This window comes from Sceloporus occidentalis, unplaced genomic scaffold (genome assembly GCF_023333645.1).
Source record: "Sceloporus occidentalis isolate IW3139 unplaced genomic scaffold, rSceOcc1.0.p SCAF_17, whole genome shotgun sequence".
NCBI classification, from domain to species: Eukaryota; Metazoa; Chordata; class Lepidosauria; order Squamata; family Phrynosomatidae; genus Sceloporus; species Sceloporus occidentalis.
In genome coordinates this window covers 3,772,461-3,798,002 of record NW_028316997.1, presented here as the reverse complement: position 1 = coordinate 3,798,002, position 25,542 = coordinate 3,772,461, and the positions used below count along the sequence as shown (strand labels likewise).

At 39.4% G+C, this 25,542-nt stretch overlaps 1 protein-coding gene across 1 annotated transcript; it reads right to left on the bottom strand.

Annotated features, from left to right (window-relative positions):
* Window positions 1–1,496: 1,496 nt before the first annotated feature.
* LOC149302757 (sodium-coupled neutral amino acid symporter 1-like) lies at window positions 1,497–25,122 on the bottom strand. The gene is made up of 15 exons (XM_089481966.1): window positions 25,004–25,122; window positions 20,944–21,019; window positions 20,709–20,824; window positions 14,125–14,198; window positions 12,587–12,679; window positions 11,788–11,869; window positions 10,416–10,498; window positions 9,783–9,841; window positions 9,249–9,359; window positions 8,812–8,891; window positions 8,017–8,117; window positions 7,488–7,606; window positions 3,191–3,332; window positions 2,272–2,366; window positions 1,497–1,583 (listed from the first exon to the last, which is right to left on the bottom strand). Exons 1-15 carry the CDS (start codon window positions 25,120–25,122, stop codon window positions 1,497–1,499), a joined length of 1,437 nt encoding a protein of 478 aa, XP_089338092.1.
* Window positions 25,123–25,542: the final 420 nt, after the last annotated feature.

The window sequence follows — 25,542 nt, the reverse complement described above, 5'->3', positions numbered from 1 at the left end:
CCGTAACCTTAAGAGATGGCAGCATCTAAAACAATGGAGTCAGACGAAACATTTTAATTAGGTATTTAACACCGCATCATCACAAGAGACTTGCACTACTATTTGTATTACTACTTACCATATAATTACTTTTGACAGCACATAACTCTGATTTAAAGATGAATGCCTTAATTGCTTCAACACAAATGGCAACTACAGCTAAAGCTCAAATAAAAAAAGTTTCAGTGTATTCGAATGTGAAGAGAAACAAAAAATTGCAAAAATATATCTAGCATCCTATCTATTTACAGCATATATACATGTACTGATATGATGAACAGCCAAAGTATACACCTAGATCCACCTAGATCGAGCTTGGTTATGGTTAGTTTTTACATTGTTCTCTAGAATTGTCTAATCTCAGTGAATAAAGTAAATGTATGAATCTGTTCCATAGTTTAGGCACCCAAAGGAAAATGGTTTTATTACATTTTTAAAAAAGTGCTTTTGCTTTTTTAATTTAAGGTTTGACTAATAATCTAAGTGTCCCCTTATGTCTGTTGTTTGAATTTTAGGGACCACTCCAATGTGCTAGCTTTTGCTTAATGTTAATCATAACAGTAAATCAGTCTCTTGTTTTACAACAATGCTGTTTACCACTATTGCATTTTCCTGCATTGTTATACATGGATAACTGAATGTTACAAGCTTGATATGTTTACTCGGTTAACATTGAAAATAATGGGCACTTGCACAAAATACACTTTTAACAACCATACAGAGACCCCTGCACCTTAGAAGCACATTCTGGACAATCACCATCCTTAACACAAATTATACTTATATTAGGTAATCACTAGGGCAATTTTAAAGGTGTAGTAGTCAACATTACATCTGCTGCGAACGTAATATTTACTAAAATCAATATGGTCACTATAAGAATACTATAGAGAAAGCCATCTTCTATAATAAAAGATATCTGATATTGTAAAATTTGGGTTTATGGGTAGTAGATACTGTAGCTAGCCCAGGTTTACTGTAATAATATTAAGAATGCATCATTCTTCATATGTTTTAGTGATGCTAAATTCATGTTTGTCAAATTTAGAATCATGGCAGATTATAGACAGTAAAAAGAAAAGGAAAAAACCACAAAATGTATTAAACAATAACACACAACAGGAAGCACTGGAAAGTTTTCAAATTGTACTAAATAAAGTTATTGAGGGGTTATAAATAAAAAGTGAACCTGGTGCAAAGTTCAAAAAGTTAATTTCAGTATTCATTTGGTTGCTATGGTGATAAGAAACCTTGCATCAAAATCACTTTTCATGCATACCCCTCATTGCTGTGAAAAAAATAGAATAAAACACCATACGGTAGAAAATATAAATATTAAAAAAAAACCACTTAATGGGTAATGGTTATAACGCTTCTTCAAAAGTTGTTATTCCCTTGAAACAAGGTGGCAGCAGTGATATTAGACAACATGAATGTTAGCAGGAATATTTCTCCGGTCAGTTTTCTGAGTTGACCCAGTCATAGATGACAAGGGGAATGCTTATTATTGAAAACAACACCCCCAATGCCAAGAAGGCAAATGCCTGAAAACCAATAAAAGTAAAAACAATTAAATTGCAGTTTTATAGGTTTTAGGTGTACATGTTATATTGTTTAATTTAACTTTATTATAGTTTGCTTGGGTCATGAAAATGTATACAATGAATTAACCAGTATAAACAAAAGTGTGTAAATGTAGATTCTGACCAATATATTTTCCCCCACACTACAGGCTTGTCATCCAGCATTATCACCTACTTGCCTTTTTTGAGGATGACTTAGTTTTACTATTGAATTGGGTAATCTATGTGTAAGTATGGACCCAAGCCTGCTCCTTCTGGAAGCCCTGTGGAAGCCTCATGGGCTTTTGATTATGTTGAAAACAAGCTTACTATAACATTCAGCTGCTATGCTCCGAACCTGATGTCAAATTGACTGTATGTTTAGGAAAAAAAGTCCATTTAACCTTAGTGCCAGTTACACAAGAGATATGTAGCAGGCAAACTGGGCTCAGAAGGCCAGCTACTTATCTCCTATGTAACCGCACACCCGCAGCTATACCTACATTCTATAATGTAGTGAGGCTACCCGGCTGATAAGCTATAGTTATATTGCTAGTTAAAGAGTGATGTAGTAATGCTATAGTTAACATTTTTCTCATTTTTTTTTTGCTGAAGTTTTTAACGACTTCCCAGTTTCAGTTTGATGTATGTTAAATTCATTAGAACTCACCCACAACCTATCTTTAGATAATCCCTCTGTGCTTGTAATTTTCAAATACAACGATGAGGGAAGTATGAAGATCAACATATTGGCAGATGTTACTCCTACAAAATATGCAGAGAAAATGGAGGCTTGTTACATCTAAGATACGTTTATCAAAACACGCACAAACAACTTTTGCAATTGATCTCTACAGAGGAGAATAGAGGATAATATTTAGTGCACATAAAGTCACTAATAGTGATAGTCATAAGTCACTGATTTAGATGAATTCCCAATTGTTTATAAAAATAGTATACCACATGAAAAAGGAAACGTGCAAGGGAACTATTGGACAACTAGAATATAAATTAGAATAACTAAATGCACATTAGTCCAACTAGGGGCCACTAGCCATTTGTGGCTTTCCACAGCTTCCTTATAAGCCTCAGAGAACATCAGGTGTACGATATTGCACTATTAGTTTAATAGAGACTAGCCCATGAGGCCTGACACTCTGAGACCTTCTTCAAAATCAAACCCAACAGCATGATATAAAGAATGCCGCTTTCAGGCTGCTTGCTTTGAGTTTATAAAGCATAGAAGGAAAAAACACGGGAATGAAGCTTAATGACAATGACATAGAAAACATAATGAGACAGAGATACTGCATGAGAAAGAAACACGAGTTTATCTTAATAGTGCCTCCTCTGATGATGAGATGAGGAACCGAACTATAAGAAAAGGAAGACCCTAAATTGGTAACACAGGCAGGAAATGAGTGTGGGTGGGGGAGAAACATGACAATTTCTTCACAAAAAATAATCTCTCTTTGAAACAGAAAGTGTAAGACCCTACCAGAAAACTTTCCATCTCTAAACAATATAAATAAAAAAATCCACTGAAAGGTAATACGATGCAATTAAACAGTAGTAAAAAAATAACTTACCCACTACAGCAAAAATATCCTTCATAGATGGTATAAAAATCACCAGCAGATCAATTATGGTTAACAGACATACTGTTACTAAGAGATACTGCCAAAAATTATACTTTGTTTTCTGAGCCATTTCAAACAGAGATGAGCGAACCTGAGGAAGTAAGAAAGAGAATGCAAATTCTACATGAAAATTAGAATTTCATATTCATATGAGAGTAGAAGAACAAGGAGGCAAAGAGACAGCTGGGGACATATAATTAAGAACAAGGCACAAATTATCCTTAAAGGGACACCCCAGCCATTTCATGCACATTAATGCATATGATAGCTGATTGGTTCCTTTAAACATTTGTGTTGTCCCCCTTGGATTGTCCCCATCCATATGCATCTGCCCTTCATTAAGGAGATCTTATGGAAAGTAAAAATTAAGGGGCAAGTGGCAGATGCACTTCATTAATCTGGCACCAGCAAAGGTTTATGTTTCTACTTGATAGATATTAATAAATATGGGCCGTGGTAATTGGAATAAAAGCAGCAGAACTGATGGTAATGCTAACAGTGACATAAGCCTAAAAACATAGAAACAAGAACCATTTGGTCCCATCTTATCTGCCCATATTCCCCAGTGTAGAGATTCAGAATTTAATTAGTCATTGGTCTTGTCTTAGATAACTTTATACCTTTATGCTTTATGCCTTTATGCCTATCACATTCATGTTTTCCTCGCTGTATTATCCTCTACCACTTCTGATGGGAGACTGTTCCATTTATATACCATTCTCTAAGTATAGTAAAAACATAAGATCTAAACATCTGACCCTCCTGTGTTAGACCATGGCCTCTTGTTTTAACACTTCTCCTCCGAAATAAACTTTCCAGTACAGGAGTACTTTGTTACACCAGTATTTAAATGTTTCACATTTTCCTTATCCAAACAATATATATATATATATATATATATATATATATATATATATATACCTGAAAGTCATTTACCATTTTAGAAGCTCTTTTAAACACTCTTCAATATATCAATATATTTCTGGGGATGGGGTCTCCAAAACTGTACACAATATTCTAGGTGAGGTCTGACCAGTGATCTATAAAGTGGCAGAACCACCTCTGTCTTACTGCTAACAATGCCTCTAGTTGTAAGGACTTTCTAGCAGATACAGAAGATGTAAAACGTTGTCCTTTCAGAATTTCTCCAATAGTACTCACACAATTGTATATCAGTAGGCAGGCCCGGACTGGCCATCGGGCACACCGGGCGTTTGCCCGGTGGGCCGGGCCACGGCAGGGCCGCATTGACTTAGGGGCTGATGGAGCTGCAGCTCCAGGCCCCTATCCTACCTACGGCCGCATTAACGCAGGGCATAAGGGGCACCTGCCCCTTAAGCCCGCCGCAACTGCGACCGGGTCCGCCACTCTAAGGGGCCGGGAAGTCCCCACCAAGGCCGGCCTTACGGGTCTGCGGCCGCACAGGGTTTAAATTAAAACATCGGGGTTTTTTTGTAACTTTATTTAACATCCTCCATGTTAAATAAAGTTTTTTTTAACTTTATTTAACATGGAGGATGTTAAATAAAGTTGAGAAAAAACCCCGATGTTTTAATTTAAACCCTGTGCGGCCGCAAACCCCTAAGGCCGGCCCTGGTGGGGGCTTCCCGGCCCCTTAGAGCAGGACCGGCCTTTGGGGTGTGCGACCGCACAGGGCGTCACACTCTAGGGGGCGGTCCGCCGCTGGAGGAGCAGGCTCGCAAGGGAGCGGTATCGGAGGTCTTTAACAGACCTCCGGTTCCCTTGAGTGATTTTAAGCCGGGTTCAACACGGCTTAAAATCACTCAAGGGAGCCGGAGGTCTGCTAAAGACCTCCGATACCGCTCCCTTGTGATCCGCGCGGCAACAGCGCCCACCGCTGTCCGTGCCCTCTGAACCGGAAGAAGACAGAGAAGAACTGAAGAAGAGGAGGAAAAGGAGCTGTAAGGAGAAAAGAGTAAAGGTAGGAAAATATTCAGTGAGAGTGGATTAGTATATATGTGTGGATTGGTATATATGTGTGGATTGGTATATATGTGTGGATTGGTGTATGTGTGGATTGGTATATATGTGTGGATTGGTATATGTGTGTGGATTAGTGTATATGTGTGGATTAGTGTATATGTGTGGATTGGTATATATGTGTGGATTGGTATATATGTGTGGATTGGTATATATGTGTGGATTGGTGTATGTGTGTGGATTGGTATATATGTGTGGATTGGTATATATGTGTGGATTGGTATATATGTGTGGATTAGTGTATATGTGTGGATTAGTGTATATGTGTGGATTGGTATATATGTGTGGATTGGTATATACGTGTGGATTGGTATATACGTGTGGATTGGTATATACGTGTGGATTGGTATATACGTGTGGATTGGTGTATGTGTGGATTGGTATATACGTGTGGATTGGTGTATGTGTGGATTGGTATATACGTGTGGATTGGTATATGTGTGTGGATTGGTATATGTGTGTGGATTGGTATATACGTGTGGATTGGTATATAGGTGTGGATTGGTATATGTGTGGATTGGTATATATGTGTGGATTGGTAAGTGTGTGAGAGTGATGGGTGTTATGCTGTACCATTTCCAATGTCTTTTTCATGATCTAATTATGCTCTAAAAGTACATCATAACTCCCATCACTCTATACTGTTCCATACAGTGGCAGAGCTGGGAGGCAGAGGCCTTACACCCTCACCGCAGGACTCCTGAAAGGTAAGTGAACTTCAAAGAGGGAGAGGGTAGATAGTTAGGAGGGGGTAGATAGGGAGAAGGGCGTGAGACGGGGGAAAGGGGGTAGATAGGGGGAAAGGGGGTAGATAGGGGAGAAGGGAGTGAGAAGGGGTAGATGGGGCAGAAGGGAGTTAGAAGGGGTAGACAGGGCAATCATACTCCTATCATGCCAAGTCTGCGAGTACATCCTGGAATCTGGGTATGCCTGGGCATGATAGGAATGTGATTGCTGTTAACAATCATATATATATACATATAATATTGTTTTTTAATTGTTTTGTCCTATTTTGGTGTGTTACTTACTTTAAATAAAAGGGTTTTTTTTATGGTGTGGGGAGGTCATATTCGGTTTCGGACAGGTAAATGCTGCATTTTCGGTTTCAGTCCAGAATTCGTTTCGGTGCATCCCTACTACTAAGCCAGACAATGAAGTGGTAGGCCTACACCACAACAATGTTTGGCGTAGTATATAGTGATTGGGGTTATGCTGCACTATTGTCAATGTCTGGCTCAATGTATAGTGATAAGGATTACGCTGTACCACTGTCAATGTGTGCCTCAGTATATAGTGATAGGTGTTATGCTGTACCACCGTCATTGTCTGCCTCAGTATATCGTGGTAGGTGTTATGCTGTACCACCGTCAATTTCTGCCTCAGTATATAGTGATAAGTATTATGCTGTACCACCGTCAATGTCTGCCTCAGTATATAATAACAGTGAGAAGAGGCAGAGGTGGTAGATAGTGATACAGGGGGATAGATAGTGAGAAAGGGGAGTTTTGTTACAAGTTTTTATTCCTTTCTTTTTTTGGGATGGGGGGGCACCAGAGGAGTAGTTCGCACAGGGCGCCAGAACACCTAAGGCCGGCTCTGCCTTAGAGTGGCGGACCCGGTTGCAGTTGCGGCGGGCTTAAGGGGCTCTGCCTTAATGCGGCCATATAGGCCCAGTCAGTCCGGTCCTGACTGGGCCTATTTTAAGGTAGGAGCCTGGAGCTGCAGCTCCATCAGCCCCTAAGTCAATCCTGCCCTGCCACAGGCGCGGTCGCAGTTGCTGCTTGCTCTGGCAACAAGGTAAATAGGGTGAGGGAAGGGGCTGCAGTGAGAAGGGGCAGAGGGGGGTTAGGTAGTGAGAAAGGGGGAGAGGGGATAGATAGAGGCGGTACATATTGAGAAGTGGGGAAGGGAGTTACATAGTAAAAAGGGGGAACATAGTGAGAAGGGGCAGATAAGATGATGAGAGGGGGTAGTGTGAATGCGTATGAGAATGAATGAATAAATGTGTGGATGAATTGTGTGAATGCGTATGACAATTAATGAATTCATGTGTGGATGAATTGCTTGAATGATTTGTGAGACTGCATTAATGAATGTGTTAATGATTTGTGTGAATGATTAAATGCAAAGATGGTACATGAAGGGTGGGCTTTAACAATAAATAAATAAATATGGGCTGCTCAGGCTTAAATGCCCGGGCCTATTTTTTGTCCCAGTCCGGGCCTGTCAGTAGGCTTTCACTTACGGTAAAAAATAACACTGGCACCGTGAGAATGACTGCAATTATCACGGCCAGACGCACAGTCAGAATAAGAACATCTTTTTTGTCTTCGTATGTATGAAGCAGCTCGGCTTGCACATTGCCTGAGGGGGAAAATGACACATAACATGACACATAACATGTCCATTCCTACTTCAAAGTCAATGTTCATATTCTACGTTAGAAAGTTTAAATTAATATGAACATCTAGTGTTAATTAACAAAAATGAGGAAACCAGGATCCTAAATGTCAGTAGTGCAGGAGAAAATTCTCACCACCAGATTTGTGGATTTAGGTTCAGACATAATCGTCATTTTCACAATGTAGACTACTGAAACCATAAAGAATACTTGAGCTGTTTAGGCTACGCATTGGGGAGACAAGAGCGCCCAAATGTATCCACAGACAGTTGTATATATTTAAAATAGTATTTAAATCAGTTGATCTATCAATGCTGCCAGGTATAAATACAATTCAACAGAAACACACAGTTCTTAAGTTATTTATACTTACTAAGAAATGTCAGATATCCAAAAACTGCAGTAGTAAGATACATAACAAACATAGCAAAGAAAGATATATGTGAAACCAGTTGCATTTTTTTCTTTGAGCGGCTAAAAAATAAACAAAAGATACAGAGAAACAAAAATTATTATTATGACTAATCCTCAAATATTTTAAGGCGACACCTATTTTAAAAAAAACACAACAAAACACATTTCCCAGTAATTGGATTTCATTGGAGGGAAATAACTCTAAACGTTAAAGAAAACCACAGTGGGTTGTGACAAACAGAGACATATAACACTTCTGATCACTCTTGTATTTATCTACCACCATGCATGCACAATATGGCTACTCGCTGTGGTGTCTGTTAGATTCATTCTTTGCTAGATATAACATGCACATTGTGTTACAAAACCATACATACAAAGTGACAAAGGTTCAACAAAAGCTCACTAACACACAAAATACTCGTTCTCCTGGAACACCTCTAAAAACGATTTATAATTGCTATAGTCTACTTAATGCGCATTATTTTCAGTGTGAGTTGATTATTGTGTTATTATGACACTTCAGAGATATATTCAATGGGTATGACAAAACTAGAATCGACAGACTAGTGCAAACTGATACAATGGGTAAATCCGGGTCCGGCTTGCAAGCTTACATTGCAGAAACACAAATTAAACGTTTTTGTAGCAGCATCTCCAAGATATAATGCCATTACAAACTAATATAGAACGCACAAATATTCAATGACTCGACACAATGATGCTAATGAAATTAAGGCAGAAGTATTCTTACTCTCTAAGTTCGCTGTATATAGGAAGGACTGATGGGTGACACACAAACGCAAATGCTATCGTTGGCAATGCATAAACAGTCTGTGAAAAAAAGAAACACATTCGAATATGATATCTGAAACACCGCGATCACACAGTTCTTTGTGATCGTAAATGAGAAACAGATTTTAAAAACAAATAGTGACTTCTGCTTTTACAACTCGAGGGATGAGGAGAGAGAGAGAGAGAGAGAGAGAAAACAAAAATGTTGGCACAATGTAAGAACAGATAGACACAAGGTCTTCTGGTGCCTTGAAGCACTGTGAAAATAATGGGATGGAATTAATGTAATTAGTTTCAATTCTGTCATTTTAGCATGGCAGATGCTTGTTAAAAATATTTGATATATTATTAATTCAACAATTAACTCAATCTGATTTTTTAAATGTAATAACTTACCTTAGAATTGAATGTAAAATATTTTGGTTGACATAGTTCTTCAGATTCAACAGGTGATGTTCCATTTGTGTGAAGAAAGGGGCATTTTATTTGAAATTTATTGTAGATCACCTGTTTCAAACAAAGCATTTTAACTGGATAGCTGCACTTTTCGGTCAATTCTCTAAAGTTTGAGCAAATGCAAAATGTCCAAGCTACATATTGCAACAGATGCATGGTTTAAAACACCAACTCAGGGCTCAAGGCTTTGTGGGTCACTGGATGGCATTTCAAGGTTGAAACATATTTTTCCTTTAGGGGGACAATCATTATTCCTTTTGTGAATAAATTATTATTTTTAAATAGGTGTGCCAAATTTTTTTTGATTGTAGAGTCAAATTTAACTCCAGCTCACATTTCTTCCATTGCAACAGGCAACATTTCAAGACTGCAAGCTGTGTCAAATAACATCAGTCTTTTAGTGACTGTGTGTGTTAGTGAGTGCCTTAAACACATGTAACATGATGGCATAAAATTTTAACAACTAGAACTTACCACCACAAGGAAAAAAAACATACACGTCAGCGAGAATCCACTGGTGTATCCAAGATATCCTGTATAAAACACAGTACACTCTTTTGAATGTAAAATGTAACATATTCAGAAGCATACTGTCACAAACACACTACTCACACGCTGCCACAATGCAGCGGTGAGCGGAGACTCCATTGCGTCTCCTCCTTGTTGCCTCCTTGTTCCTCTCCTTGGAAGCCAGCAAGGAGAGGAACGCAATCCAGCATTGCCACGGGAACACGTCTTTTACGGTGACATCACAGTGGCGCCAAATTCAAAGGTATTTAAACCCTGACCTCCCTATACCCAGTGGCGCCAAATTCAAAAGGTATTTAAACTCTGACCTCCCTATACCCTTTACTCAGATATCAGGTGGAAAAACAGGTTTATTGAGTTGTCTGTCTTTTGATAACTTTTTTATGGACAGCCCATGCTAAATTTGCTAAAAGTGATCTCATAATGAGTCAAAAGTTGCATGAATATAAACAGTAAGAAAAGCATTAATTCTATAGTGCGGTCGTATGTAAAAATTGCTATCCCCTAGTGGCTTTTTGTAGGATGATATTTATCCAGTTTGGAAAAAATAGATTATACACACATTAATTACAGTCATACCTAGATTCTTCAGAAGACACAATGGAAGAATTATGAAGACTGTCACAAGGATTACAAGAATACGGCCATCTAGATACCATGCCCTGTAAAATACATTTTCAGGGGGGAAAAAAAGAGAGAAAATGAGCCATACTCACTATCATATAGATGTGTCTTAATCACCATTAAGCAGGCATTTAAACCACATGACATTTCATGCATGCAGAAGCACTTATGGCCATAAACCAATATGGCCATGTAAAACGTTTACATTCATATACTAGATCAGGTCTAGATCAGTCAGCCCAGTCACAAAGTTCCCTACAAATATCACAGAACAGAAATTATAAAACAAAAATTTACTTAATTGAGTAAATGTCTCAAAAAATCTGTTTCAAAGGTCATGGAAAGTCTACACAAAAATACATGTGTCATGATATTTTGTTACAGGAAATCCCCTCGGCAGGTGCATTTGCAGAAACCTCTATATATATAAGACATGAAGTCTGTCGCCTATGATTTTCATATGCTGGCAGGGATGCCATAAGAATTCAGGGGTGTGCTGGAGACCCCCCCATGCCTGTGTCAGTTCCCCTCCTCCGGTCCAGGGTACATTTTTCCTTTTAATTGGTCCAGTAGTTACTGGGTCAGGCCACAGGTTGCGTGGTTGTGTGTATGGACATCTGTATAAAGATGCTATTCTTTTTCCTTCGTGTGTTGCACAAGTACCATACCACCTCCTCTACACCATGTTTATTGTTCAGGTCCACCATCGATTCAATACTGTAATGGTTTACTCAGTGATAAGACACTTCCAGGCTTTGTGACGGACATTTGGACAAATGTTCTACAGGCACATATAGATGTCCATATACAGACTTTCTGCCTGTCCCTGATTACTAATTTTACTAAGTTAGTAAAACACCTTGGATAAGGGGGGCTATAAAATCTGTAAATTAAGTAAATAAACAAGTACACAACTGAGAGCCTTGCCCTTCTCTGTATGTTCAGGGTAGTCTTATGCCTTTCGCATGCACATTAAAATCCCGCCACTGTATTAACCTCTTCTACGTATCCACCAACCTTGGAGTGCAATTAAATATCAGATATCATGACTTCTTCTTGTAACATTTATCGCTAATGATCTGTTTACCTTCTTTACGAGTAGGGTTCTGGCATTCAGTAACAATAAGCTTTATTCCTTATTATATGTTTAGTACGTAAATTGTGCTTAAATTATCCTGTTTAGCAGAGGTAACAATAACCATTTATATCTATTATTGGGCGGGATATATCTTGAGAGGGGGTTAAAATTATTTTCATGCTTTTTCAGACACACACGAATAGATTGGCTACCAAAGTATACGTCAATGAAATTTGGTAGAAAACTTACTCAAATGAATCTTCTTTTCCAACCAGGAATGTGACAACTATAGGCAATTCATTTTTTACAATGAAGAGATAACTGAGCATTGCTGAAAGAAAGAGAATGTTAAAAATGGCTCTAGTCTTATGGAAATAACAAACCCCCCCCCCCCCCAAAAACATTTTATTTAAAGAGTTTAATTCAACTCTATTTCCATGTTATATGCACATTAAAGCCCAGTGTCCAGTAAGGACAGCCTAGTGAGGAGTTAGAAGTTTCATTTCCCAACTCCAGTAACTAAAGCATGCCTGCATTGATTTGCATGCAGTTTTATGCATTTTATTTCATGGAAAATGAAGTCCCAAAAGAGGTCTGCTAACCTGTTTTTGATTGGAAGGACTTGTTGAAAGCCTTGTTAAAGCCCTCTCTGAATCACCGAATACCACTGCATTCACAAGATGCTTGATTGAAAAATTCTGTATATTGCAAAATTCTTATATAGCAACATTTTTAACATAGTAGTGCTACTCGTTTTGCATTAGATGACGCCCCAAAATGTTACTCCTTAAGGTGTTTTTCACCTTCAGGGGATGATCTGATTTTTTTTTCTCCTTCTGCTACTATAAAGAGTGTCCCAGACAATCAGACTACCTCTACTTTCTTCTCCTCCTCATTAAATGCCTTTCCTTTTGTCTGGACACACACTCATAACTCAATTCATTCATTAGCATTTATGTATACTGTTATTACACATTTATAAACGTGTATTGAGATATAAGAATAGTATATAAAGTGGAAAAGAACATTTAAAAAAATATATACTTGCCTCCAGTGTTTTGAAGAGTTGTGGATCCAAACACTAGCAACTGACCTGGTGTACCAAACACTTCTTTGCCCAACTTTTCATATACCATACAACCTGTTTTAATGAAAGGCGGAAGGACAACCGTTATATACCTCTACATGCATTTAAAAAAAAAAACTAAACGCATTTATCCCTTTGCATAATGTATAAAGAACAAAATCAAACAGACATACTAGCATAATGGAGGCCTCCCTACATTATAGTGCACAGGCTCAATGCCAGCAAAGCCCTGCCAATCCCCTACCCACTCCAGGGTGTGCATACTGTTGGGCTGGAGAACAGAGGTCCCTTAGTCCTAGAACACTGATTTTGAACGCCAGGATATGCTGTCATTTCCCGAAGCTCAGACGTAGCCAGTGCGTGAGGACTGCGAGGCAGCTAAAGAGCTCACACCGGTGGGTGGTCAACAAGGGTGGGAAGGTGGACAACAAGGGTGAGGGAGGGGGTTAGGTGATTATGTGTTTGAGTGTGTGTATGTAGGTGTGTGAGTGTGTTGCTATCTGTGTACATTAGTATGTATGTATGTTATGCCACTGAGTTATGGAATGATGTAAACCGCAGTGGGGGCTCTGGGAAGAGATGTTGAATGGAATGTGCAATCAAACCTTCATTTATTTAGAGAGGCTAAATGAGTATATGGGGTTAACAAAACTGAATATGAAAGGGGTATTTTACTTCCTATAGTAATGCCATCATTAATAAATGATCAATATCCGAACCACAGGTTTTTTTAATGGCAAATAAATGAAACTTTATAAAAAAAGTATAGTTGTATTTGCCACCCATCACAGTCACATTTTAAAGCATTTAACCATAATGTATTTTACCATAAGCTTATAAAAAATATCATATGAACTGGGTCATGACTGGGAATTCAACATACAACTGCTTAAAGCTTTATGTATGGTTAAGGAAGCAAGAAGTAATCTACTTATGGGATAAAGTCTACAATAAGTTCTGTACACATGAGTAAACATTTCCCTAATCTGCCATCCTAGGGTAACATCAGAAGCCTCTTTATAATAAGAAATAGCCTTAGCTGGCAGCATTGCTGAGATGTCTAACACCCAGTGATAAGCTGTAAAGTGAACCGTATGATCATATGCGATTTTGGTTACTGTGGTTTTCAGTTTGAGCTACGATGAAAAGACATCATATGTGAACCTCATAAAATAAAACAATAACATTGGGAGTCTGATAAAACTGATAAATAAGCAATCAAATGCAGGACACAAGGTTAAAGAAGTCCATATGAATATGAAGATCATAGGCATGGCAGTGTATTTATTAACTGCTCTAAGCCTAACCTAGGGCATTGCCCCCTACTGACACCCAAGACTAGTCTGCCTTGGCCCAAATATTCCAGTGCATAGGTGTTACAATAACAGACAACTTGGTCCATAATTTCAGTATATAAAAATTCAGATCAAAATACTACAAGGAGCAATTATTCATACACATTATACAATTGTATATTCCAATATAAATATGTAGCACACCTGTCTCTTGAGCACATTTTAGCAGAAGGTTTATGGAATAGACCGATAACAGCGTCACTGAAATTAAAAGCAGCCTGCAACAAAAACAATCATAATTTAAATGAATTCAAATACAAAATGTATTTATGTATTTGTATACACAATTGTTATATTTAACATTTATTCAACAGATAGAACATCATAATAGAAGGGAATCCAGGTTGTATTAAGACTAATGCTAATGTACAGACTCACAGACTAACAATTGGACTCTTTAACCCCCCCCCCCCGTTATATTTTCCTTACATGGCCCCAAAAGACTCTGGACAATTATTTAGAAAAATAACCAATATAAGCAAACCATGTGTGGCAGACATAGGCTCTTCGGATAAACACAGATTTTATGTATATTTATATACTGTACATGCTGAGAATTAGATTCTCTTCTACTGGCTTCACTATTTTCCTCCCCTGAAAACATGTTTGTGAATACCAGTACCTACTCAGGCCCCCACAATAGCTGTTGATTACACCTCCCATGTTTGAATAAAACACTAATTCATAACAGCTGTGTATGCATGCATAATAAATAACACATATAAACATGTGTACCTATCTGTATATAAAGAAACCTGCATTCAAAGAAACAAGTTAAAACAAGTATGTATGTTTCATACAGTCATTACTGCCTAATTCTCATGTGTGCAGTAAAATAAAGTAATCATGAGGCTAGGTTTCCACTTGGTTTTTTTTAGCTAAAAACGCCCATAAAAACGCCAATAGCGCCACCTGGCGTTTTTTTTGTGAAAAAACGCAGCAGCCAGATGTTAGCTGTTCTTCAATAGGAAATCGCAGAATGCCATATCCACTTGGCGTTTTTTTGTTTGGCGTTTTTTCAGTCCTCTTTGGCGTTTTTCTGCTTTTTTGGGCTCTGTGGCAGTTTTTCAAAATCGCAGCATGTTGACACTCTGGCGTTTTTTGCAAGGAAATCTTGGCGTTTTTCTCCAATAGAAGTCTATGGGAGAGAAAAAAACGCCATGAAAAAGCCATGTGGGTTTATTGCCTTGGCGTTTTTTATGGCGGTTTTTCCACAGTTACAATGCAGAGGATGGACCCAGTATCTGTGTGTCCTACGAGAAATAGGCTGGAAACAAACAGTTTCACACAAAACAAAGTTCATATTGAATTCTACACCATTTGGAACAAACATGCCATTACAAACAAACATATGCGACGCATCAACTGGATCCTGCGTGCCAAAAGCAACAGCAAACAATTTGCACCATCATTTGGGGCCAATCTTCCTAGAGGAGCAGACATTCGGAATAAAGCATGCCTTACAAACCACAGAAAAGAGACAAAAGGGTCCGCCGGGGCGTTTAAGTAGAACTCTACTAAGTAAATGACATCAGGGGGCAGATACTTGCCATTTATCCTAATCCCTTTTAGCTGGGTGAAACTTCTAATCTGTAAAGGCTGGAAAAACTGCCTAAGGTCAAAAAAAGCAATTTCCACAGAAAGACTAAAACGCCAGAAAAAACTCCAGAAAAAAACGCCAAAACGCAGGAAAATGCAGTGGCAGTTTTCTTGGCGTTTTTCATCAAGAAAAAAAACGCAGGACAAAAACCCAAGTGGAAACCTAGCCTAACACGGACCCTATGTAAAAAAGTTTCCAATGTGCTTTTTGGGAATTCTAGATAGAAACATCCAGATAAGGACATGGCATGCCATTTCTTTTAGTTCTTATCCAAGTTCCTGCTGCGATTTTGAAAAACTGCCACAGAGCCCAAAAAAGCAGAAAAACGCCAAGTGAATATGGCATTGTGTGATTTCCTATTGAAGAACAGCTAACATCTGGCCGCAGCGTTTTTTCACTAAAAAAACGTCGTGTGGGTGAATTGGCGTTTTTATGGGCGTTTTTAGCAAAAAAAAACCCAAGTGGAAACCTAGCCTTAGGCTAGGTTTCCACTTGGGTTTTTGTCCTGCGTTTTTTTTCTTGATGAAAAACGCCAAGAAAACTGCCACTGCATTTTCCTGCGTTTTGGCGTTTTTTTCTGGAGTTTTTTCTGGCGTTTTAGCCTTTCTGTGGAAATTGCTTTTTTTGACCTTAGGCAGTTTTTCCAGCCTTTACAAGTTAGAAGTTTCACCCAGCTAAAAGGGATTAGGATAAATGGCAAGTATCTGCCCTCTCCTGATGTCATTTACTTGGTAGACCCTTTTGTCACTTTTCTGTGGTTTGTAAGGCATGCTTTATTCCGAATGTCTGCTCCTCTGGGAAGATTGGCCCCAAATGATGGTGCAAATTGTTTGCTGTTGCTTTTGGCACGCAGAATCCAGTTGATGTGTCGGGTATGTTTGTTTGTAATGACATGTTTGTTCCAAATGGTGTAAAATTCAATATGAACCAGTCCAGGACTTTGTTTTGTGTGAAACCTATTCCAGCCTATTTCTCGTAGGACACACAGATACTGGGTCCATCCTCTGCATTGTAACTGTGGAAAAAACGCCATAAAAAACGCCAAGGCAATAAACCCACATGGCTTTTTCATGGCGTTTTTTCTCTCCCATAGACTTCTATTGGAGAAAAACGCCAAGATTTCCTTGAAAAAACGCCAGAGTGTGAACATGCTGCGATTTTGAAAAACTGCCACAGAGCCCAAAAAAGCAGAAAAACGCCAAAGAGGACTGAAAAAACGCCAGACAGAAAAACGCCAAGTGGAAATGGCATTTTGCGATTTCCTATTGAAAAACAGCTAACATCTGGCTGCTGCGTTTTTCCACTAAAAAAACGCCAGGTGGCGCTATTGGCGTTTTTATGGGCGTTTTTAGCATAAAAAAACCAAGTGGAAACCTAGCCTTAAACTGTGATTTTATTTACAAATGGATACAGAATAAAACAAATTTAATTCCTTTTTGGCCTATATTTTGTTGGCATTATTTTGATATCGTCTATTTTACTATAAAAAAAATATGGTGAAAAGTGTAAGCACTCCACCCCACTTTTATTTAAAAAAAATATTTTACTCATCTACAAATGTTAATAAAAAATGCTTAATAGATTCTGATATAAGTAATGAGTTTAGAAAGACTCAATGCTTTTATGTTTTTGTAAGTTATAAGGCAGTAAGTACAAGTAGCATATTGCTACTTGAAAACCATTTTTTCAGATCTGATCATACTGTGCCCATGTCCTATTTCAGACATCTTTGAAGCTGGTCAGTTTAATTTACCCCCCATCAAACAGTATACTTTTGAAAACTAGAAACCCCACGGTATTTCAAATGCTGGTATTCTAACTTCTTCCATTCCAGAATTTTGGGGAAGATACAGCGCCAACTTTAGGACTTGTTTTTTGGACATATTTTTGAACTGGTCATTCGACATCACTTTTTAATTAATAATTTTGCATTTTTTAAATTTTATTGATCACATAATGATTAGTGAGCTGGGCTCCAGTGACCTGTATACATGGCTGCTGTAACTGAACAGACCCTCTGGGAACTCTTATTTTGAATGGGTGCTGCCATCTTGTGAGAGGCAGCATATCTCCTTCTTGTGGTGTTTCTAAAAGCTCCTAGGAGCTAACGTACTTGACCACTGCCTTTTTTGTGTGTGTTGTTGAATGCCTCCATATCGAGGCAGATCAGCAACACTGGCTGAGTATCAAGGGGTTAATGTGTTTTACATAACCGTCTCTGCAGTTTTATTTGTAAGACTTGAGACCAATGCAGTACCAAGATTATCTTTATTCCGTATATCCTTATATACTATATATATTATTTTTTGGTTTCTTCCTCCATTTTTCTTCTCTTTTCCTTTCTTTTAACCTACAATGATTATAGTTGTATTTTCTTTCTAAAATGTAAATAATAAATCAAAAAGTACATATTGTTACTGTTATTCATCAAAACTATGATCCCCTGTTGCCTAAGTATTTGGAGTTTTAGGACACATCAAGAGGTGTGGCTTCAGAAGGATTCAGAGTATTAGCCTTACTACAGCCAGTTTATACTGGTGGTAATCCACTGCTTAATATTTAGACACTCACAGTGTCAGGGTTCCACCCTACCAGCCTAGACTATGTGATAATTATTCATTGTCATGTCTACCTGCCGCTACTAGTTGCCACCCTTCCCTCTAAATACTTGGGACAGCTGAGCCACGTTACCAGGGTTTAGCCCTGCCCTTTTATACCTACTCTGCCCTTCAGTCTGGGCCTTTGCATTGTTTGGCTTCGGTTCCTCTTAGTCTGCTTGCAGCAAAAGCTCTGTGTACTTCATTCTGATCTCCTGTGTATGACCATGGCTACGTTCACAATCCAGATTTGTGTACCAGACCCTGGCATGTCCCAGACTTGCCTACCTGTCCAGCTGTTTCCAAACCGTGCGCCCTGTCCTTGCTACTGTTCCCCTTTATTCTTCGATTCCAGTCCTACTTTTCTGTCTGTTGTGTGCCTACCTACCAGTCATGATGCATCAAGGGGTACAGACAGAGCCCCTGGTATCCCCTGCAACTGGGCCCAGGTCCTGACACAGTCATTTCTACAAGCCTTGGTATAGCAAATACTTTTTTTTTTATACAACCAAATAACTCATCAAATGCCAAACTGATTATAAGTAGTCATATTTACAATATCACAAAAATTTCCATGTTAAATAAATAAAAAGGAAGTGACACGCAATATGAAATTGTTGATTGTGGATGACTCATTCGTAATTTAATGTAGAGAAGCATTTATGTTCCCTGCTAGCAAAGAACAAGGTATGTTGATAAACCTTGTGTAAACAGATAATTCTAAATGTTTTGTAACATCCGGAACCCCTACAGTCCCAGGGGTTTTTGGTACCGGAGCAATTTTGCCATTTTTGCCGTATGTCGGTTCAGCGATTATTCACCTTTCCTGCCAATAGTGTACCCATGTAAACTATATATTGTTTTTTCAAGGAGAGATAGAGCTTTCTTTTGATACCATAGTTAGAGGATTAGCTGAAAATTTAGGATGAGAAATTTAGTAAAAACTAGCAAAAAACCCCTACTTTTTTAAAATATATTTTCCCTCTGAAGCCTGACAAAATTAGGTAAAGTAATGGAAAATCCCCTCCAGGTTTATCAATTTAGGTGTCCTGATTTTAGAAATACCCAATTTATATAGATTTTCCATACCTTCCCAGCACTTATAAGGAATATACTATAAGGTGTACATTATTCGTAGAATTTTTATGCTTATGACTTAACGGGTTCGGGAGCGGTGAACGGGGGCAGGGGGGTTATACTTTTTAGATGTTGTGTTAGGGCAATGGGATGTAAGGTTTTTTTCTTTTTCTATTATTATTTTTTTTTTTAAATGCACTGTTAGTGCAGAATGGTTAGAGGTCCTCTTAGGGACATCTTGAACATGTTATTAATGCCAGTGATGTCACAATGACATCACTTAGCTCACTTTATTGTTTTTTAAAACTATTATTTATTGTATTATTTTAGTGATTTTTTTTTTAAATCACTATTTTTTTTCTTCGTTTTGTTTTCGTTTTTCAGTAACTTTTTGTTTAGCAGAGGAAGTCATGCAAAGTATTACATGACTGGCAATAATGGCAGCATCTAGGCAGGCAGATAAAGCACATTTATTGGAGCAAACTAAAATATTGTTTTGTCAATGCTAACCTACATATATGCATACAGCACTGTTTTATGCTCAAGGGAAAAACATGGGACTTTACCTTTAAGAGATCAGGGTGAGCTATTAAAAATCTTTGCCAAAATTCTATATTTAACAAGCAGCAACAATGTATCAAAAGGTAACACTCTCTCTTAATGGCTCCCTAACTTATGTTCTGTCTTCCAATTGTCCCTGTGTGTTTAGTCTTGACTCACTTCTACAAAAGGTCAGAGCTTCTGTCCACACCAGTTCCCCCAATTAGAGGAGAGGCTGTCTCAGTGACATAGCTTAAGAAGCCAGACTATTGCAGGCAGATTTGCAGAGAAAGAGAGGTGCAGAAACGCATATATTTCTGCAAGTCTGTCTGCAACATTGGTGCTTCTTAGTGTACGTCTGCAAAAGAGCTGAGTTAGCGAATGTGCCTGGAAGCTTCGTCCATTTGCCGAAGTGCACTGGGAGTCAAGACTGAACACACAAGCAGAAGACAGACGGCAGAAGACAGGAGACAGAACAAGAAGATAGAAGGGAAGAAGCAAAGCCTTGTGAAAGTAAACAGGGGCACAGACTGCACCCCTAACAAAAGTGCGATCTATAATCGGGACAATACAGTATATATATATATATATATATATATATATATATATATATTCAGGACAGGTTATGGTACTCCTAAATGCCTAGTTTATAGCCATGAGTGGCGCTAAGAAAATGGGTTAAGAGGCTCCATCTATAAACTAAGGAACATGATTCTTACAATCGCAAGTTTTTCCTAAAAAGGAGACATAAATTATATAACTTTATGAGGAGTTTATAAATCATCCCCACACTATCTGAGAGGCCCTTTAGATAATATATATTTTTATGTTTTCCCTTTTTGAAATATGGTTTCAAAATATAATGCAGGGTTTTGCTGTGATTGGTAAACGGCATCAGATAATAGTGTACTTACACAAAGAGAACAATTCCTGTGTTAGCCAAAGCAAAAGCAAGGCCAAGAATTCCACTACCCATAATAGCATTGCTCAGGTTGAAAACAGACATTCCCACTGACGTTGTCCCTGGAGTCTGTTGATAAAAAAATCAAATCAACACAACTCAATGAATGATAACCAACAATTTAAATACAGCGAACTAAATATGAAAACAAACATAAATGAGATATTTAAAATAATTATTGTACTTACATAATCATCACATTTCTTTTTTTCCAGGTGACTATTTGTAAGACTTCTTCTACTTTCACGGTCAGCAATAAACTTGCTGTAGAGGAAAAAAAACAATGGTACATTAAATATGATAATTGTACTCCAGCAATTATATACACTTTAATACGTATGATATTGTGGTTTCTTCAAAATTCGTGTGGCGCCATTTGCAAGTGCATGGAGGGATTCTGCAGAAGCTTCCATATGCATTTACCCCTTTCAACACCTTTCTCCCTTGCTATTTGGCATGCGGACATTTTTATCTGAACATGTCCCCTGTCATGTGATATACTTAATGCTAATCATTGTGGGGCAGTGTAACTGTGGGGTACTTACCTTCTGTCTGTCCCAACCGCCGTTCTTCTGAAACCCCTCGACGCCTGTAGCCACTGGCAGGTTTCCTGAACACAGACTGCATGGACTATGGTTCTGTGTACACGCGCGCCACCGTGCGGCCTCTTATAGGAACTACCCTTGTGCGTTCCAAGCCTCCGTTTCATGCTGGGCGGGAAATGCAATTAGTATGTCTATTTAAACCTGGCTGTTGCATTAGCTCATTGCCTGTGATAGTGCCTTGTGCATGTTGGCTGTGCTTATTAAATACCTTGTGATTTTGGCTTCTGACCTTGGCTTGTTTTTGACGTTCCTGTCTATCTCCTGTGTTTGACCCGGCTTGTTTTTGATTATCCTGTTCTCGCCTACTCCTGACTTTGGCTCCGTGTAACGACTACTCTTTTGCCTGCTGCTACCAGTATACTGCTCTGCTCCTGTACCGGTGGATGATACCAAGTTCCTGCACTGCTGGTCCTCTAGCCGTGACAGTAACAAGACCCCACCATGTACATGCAAAAAAGCACTTTCACTGATTTGTATGGGAGCTCTTTCCTGCCACCGATCGGCTGGCTCCAAATGTTGGACCACAGCAAAAGCACAGAGCTGCAGCTTCTCCTAAAGGTAAGTATATTATTTAGAAATTATTTTGAAGAATGTGTATTTAAGTAATATTACCCTGGCCATCATATGCATTAATTCTAACTGGTCTCTTTCAATTATCTTGCAAACACATGGATAGATTTTGAAGAATCCCCCCATAAGCATTTGTGTCTTTTCCTGCCTACAGCTTGTAGGCCTGCAGGAGATGTGTTGGACCGGACCCAACTCCTGCTTCCTGCACCCAGTGAGTTTACTCACTTCCAGTCACCAATGCTGGCTCAGTGAGAGTTCTGAGGGGGTCTAATGAGTAGACTTGTGCATTCGTCTTCGGGCGAACATGAAAACGAACACGAAGAGTGCGTTTTCGTGTTCGTTCCGAAGACATCCCGAAGAGAAGACAGCGGCGGTAAAACGTAGGCGAAGACGAAGACACACACCACGAAGATCTTCGTGATCGTCTTCCTCTTCGTCTACCATTCTCCCCCCCTTCTAACTTACCTTGGCATCGCGGCAGTTCACGGAAGTGGAAATCCGCAGGTTTGCCGTCACGGGTTACAGGGCAGTGCGAATGAGCCTATTGGTCGCCTACAGGGACCTCCTCTGGCATCAACCAATTGGTTGATGCCAGAGGAAGACCCTGCAGGTGACCAATAGGCTCACTCGCACGGCCTTTCTAACCCCTGACAGCGAACCTATGGATTTCCGTTAACCCCTTCGATGCTGCGTTAGATAACGGGAGCGGAAATCCATAGGTTAAAGAGCCGTGCAAGCGACCAATAGGCTCACTCGCACGGCCCCTTAACCCCTTAAGGTGCAACAAGTGCACCAGGAGCCTGAAAGCCTTTAAAAAGTTAACCCCTAATGAAGCAACTTGTCCGGCAGATCCCACTGGTTTCCCTGTTCTATCATTTATTAACTGATAGAACAGGGAGACCAGTGGGATCTGCCGGGTAAGTTGCAGCATTGGGATTTTAAAAGTCTGTACGAGCGACTCTGTTGGTCGCTCGTACAGACTTTTAAAACCCCAACGCTGCAACTTACCCGGCACATCCCACTGGTCTCCCTGTTCTATCAGTTAAATGTCCGTACGAACGACTTTATTGGTGCCACCTCCACTTCTGCATCACATGACCTTCCAGTGCTCATTTATAGAGGCCACGGCGGAAGCGCCGGCAGCAGCTCAGGTTGTCTCTGCGTATCCCACAGACCTCCACCGGCAGCCCCCACTACACACCAAGGAATCTGGAGCACAGGGAGAAGTCTAAAGAAGCACTAGTAAGTCGGGGGAGGGTAAGAGTGGCATATGGGGGGCTTTAAAGGGTAAACAATTTTATAGGGGGCTTTCTGGAGGCAGAGTAGCATATAGGGGTTAAAAAGAATAGGAGGGAGGCAAAGTGGCATATAGGGGGTTAAAAGGAATATTAGGGAGGCAGAGCGGCATATAAGGGGTATAAGGCATATCTGGGGGCAGAGTGGCAAATAGGGGGTCAAGAGGCATATCAGGGAGGCAGAGTGCCATATCAGGGAGGCAGAGTGCCATATAGGGGGGTATAAGGCATTTCTGGGGCAGAGTGGCATATAAGGGGGTATGGGGCATATAGTGGAGGCAGATGTGCATAACTGGGGGCAGGTTGGCAAGTAAAAGGAGATAAAAACAAAAAATGCATTTTTCTCATAGTTTTTATTAAATATGGAAAAAATTGTTCACATGTGAATTAATATTTACTAGTAAAACTTTTTTCTTATAGGGTAGTCTTATATTCAGGCTTTTTCTTTTTTCTCCTAAATTAATATTCAAATGTTGGGCACTTTGCCGCCCCAAGCCCCTTTTTTTTTTTTAAAGTGGAAGAGAGAAAGAGGGGCGCCGAGTGGTTTTCGCTTACCAAGTTGTCAGTACCCGCTCGGCGCCCCTCTCTCTCTCCTCTGCGAACCCTCTAGCTTGGTCTCGGTGCCGGCTTGTAATGCTGAGCACCAGAAGATGACGTCATTTCCGGCGCTCAGCATTACAAGCATTACTGCTGAAAGGTAAGTACAAAGGGGGGAGGGAGGGAGAGTAAGGGTAGATAATAGGGCAGACGGCATGTTATCTTGGGCCGGCCCTGGCTGTAGTGCCCCCACGGTGGAAAATAATGTAGTGGTTGTAACTGGAAGCTAAAATGAAGTCTGATATATTAACTTTTTAATTTATTTGCTTATCCCATTTATACTAAAATGGTTAAATACACCATAATTGTCAATGCAAAAGGTATAACGAAGTTGATGTCGGTGTTGATACAGATAGTGTTAAGCAGGAAATCAAATATTTCCCAAGCTACTAGAGCACAACACAATATACTACTTTGTACCGTTCCCCTTTGTTATGATACTTGTACCACTCTGTGATGTATGCTCTTGAGTTATACTATTACTATAAAATCCATTAAAAAAAAAAAAGACACAAGATATTAACCTGCAGCTTCACTGCCTGTCTGAAACCCACTAAGATACTTTGACACATGCACATCATAGAGAAAATATTATTTCTTCTAAAATAATAATCACATCACAATGCTATAGATACAATGCTCACAGGGCCGGCCCAAGGCAAAATGCCGCCTGGGGCGAATTTTAAAATGCCGCCCCCCCTTATCTACCCTTCCTCTCCCTCCGTCCCTGCCGCCCCCTTCTTGTACTTACCTTTAAGCAGTCCTGCGGCGAGTCTCCCTGTTCGGTCTCGGTGCCGGCTTGTAATGCTGAGCGCCGGAAATCTTCCGGCACTCAGCATTACAAGCCGGCACCGAGACCGAACAGGAAGACTCGCCGCAGAGGAGAGAGAGAGGGGCGCCGAGCGGGTACTGACAGCGGCGCCCCTTTCTCTCTCTTTCGCTTAAAAAAAAAAAAAAAAAAAAAAAAAAAGGGCTTGGGGCAGCGAAGTGCCGCCCCTTCAAGAGTGCCGCCTGGAGCGGTTGCCCCACTCGGCTCCATTGTCGGGCCGGCCCTGAATGCTCACATTGCATTGTCATTAATAGGTTTAAGAACAGCCAGTTGTCGTTAAGGGGTCAATTATAGGCATACCTATGAAAAGTGGAAATGTGATAAATGAATTAGACTTGATGGTAATACCAACCTACTTATTCGTGTGCCGTCAGCCTCTATCAGCTCATTGGAGTCATTGCTGATATTGTCATCCTCAGGAGTGTTCATATTCTGCAATTCGGTTAGCTCCAAACTAGCTTTAAAAGGCATTCTAGCACACACAAGTAAAAGTCCTTGGTTCCTCCACAAATTTTCAGTATATCTGTAGCAAACCTTGAAACAGGAAAATAAATCAGCAACTAGACTGTACAACAATGATGATACACACACATTATATATATATATATATATATATATATATATATATATATATATATATATATATAAACATGTTAGAAATATTTATTAACCCCTTAAGGACAATGGGCGGTCCCTAAACCCATTGAAAACAAAGCATTTTGAGCCCGTACATGTACGGGCTTTGTCATTAAGGGGTTAAAGTATATAGATTACATGCGGGTACCATGTAGTCTTCTGACATTAAAAAAGATCAAATGGCCTTTTTATAGCCAAACCACTGGTACAGAAGTTATATTCCTAAAGAATAATATATATATATATATATTATAA

Bases quoted from the DNA above. Each gene is read 5' to 3' on its own strand.
- LOC149302757 (XM_089481966.1), bottom strand. From the start codon at position 25,122: ATGCCTTTTAAAGCTAGTTTGGAGCTAACCGAATTGCAGAATATGAAC. The intron at 20,825-20,943 runs GTAAGTACAATA...TTTTATCAACAG, and splicing joins AAAAGAAATGTGATGATTAT to ACTCCAGGGACAACGTCAGT. The intron at 9,360-9,782 runs GTAAGTTCTAGT...TGTTTGAAACAG, and splicing joins TGTTTTTTTTCCTTGTGGTG to GTGATCTACAATAAATTTCA.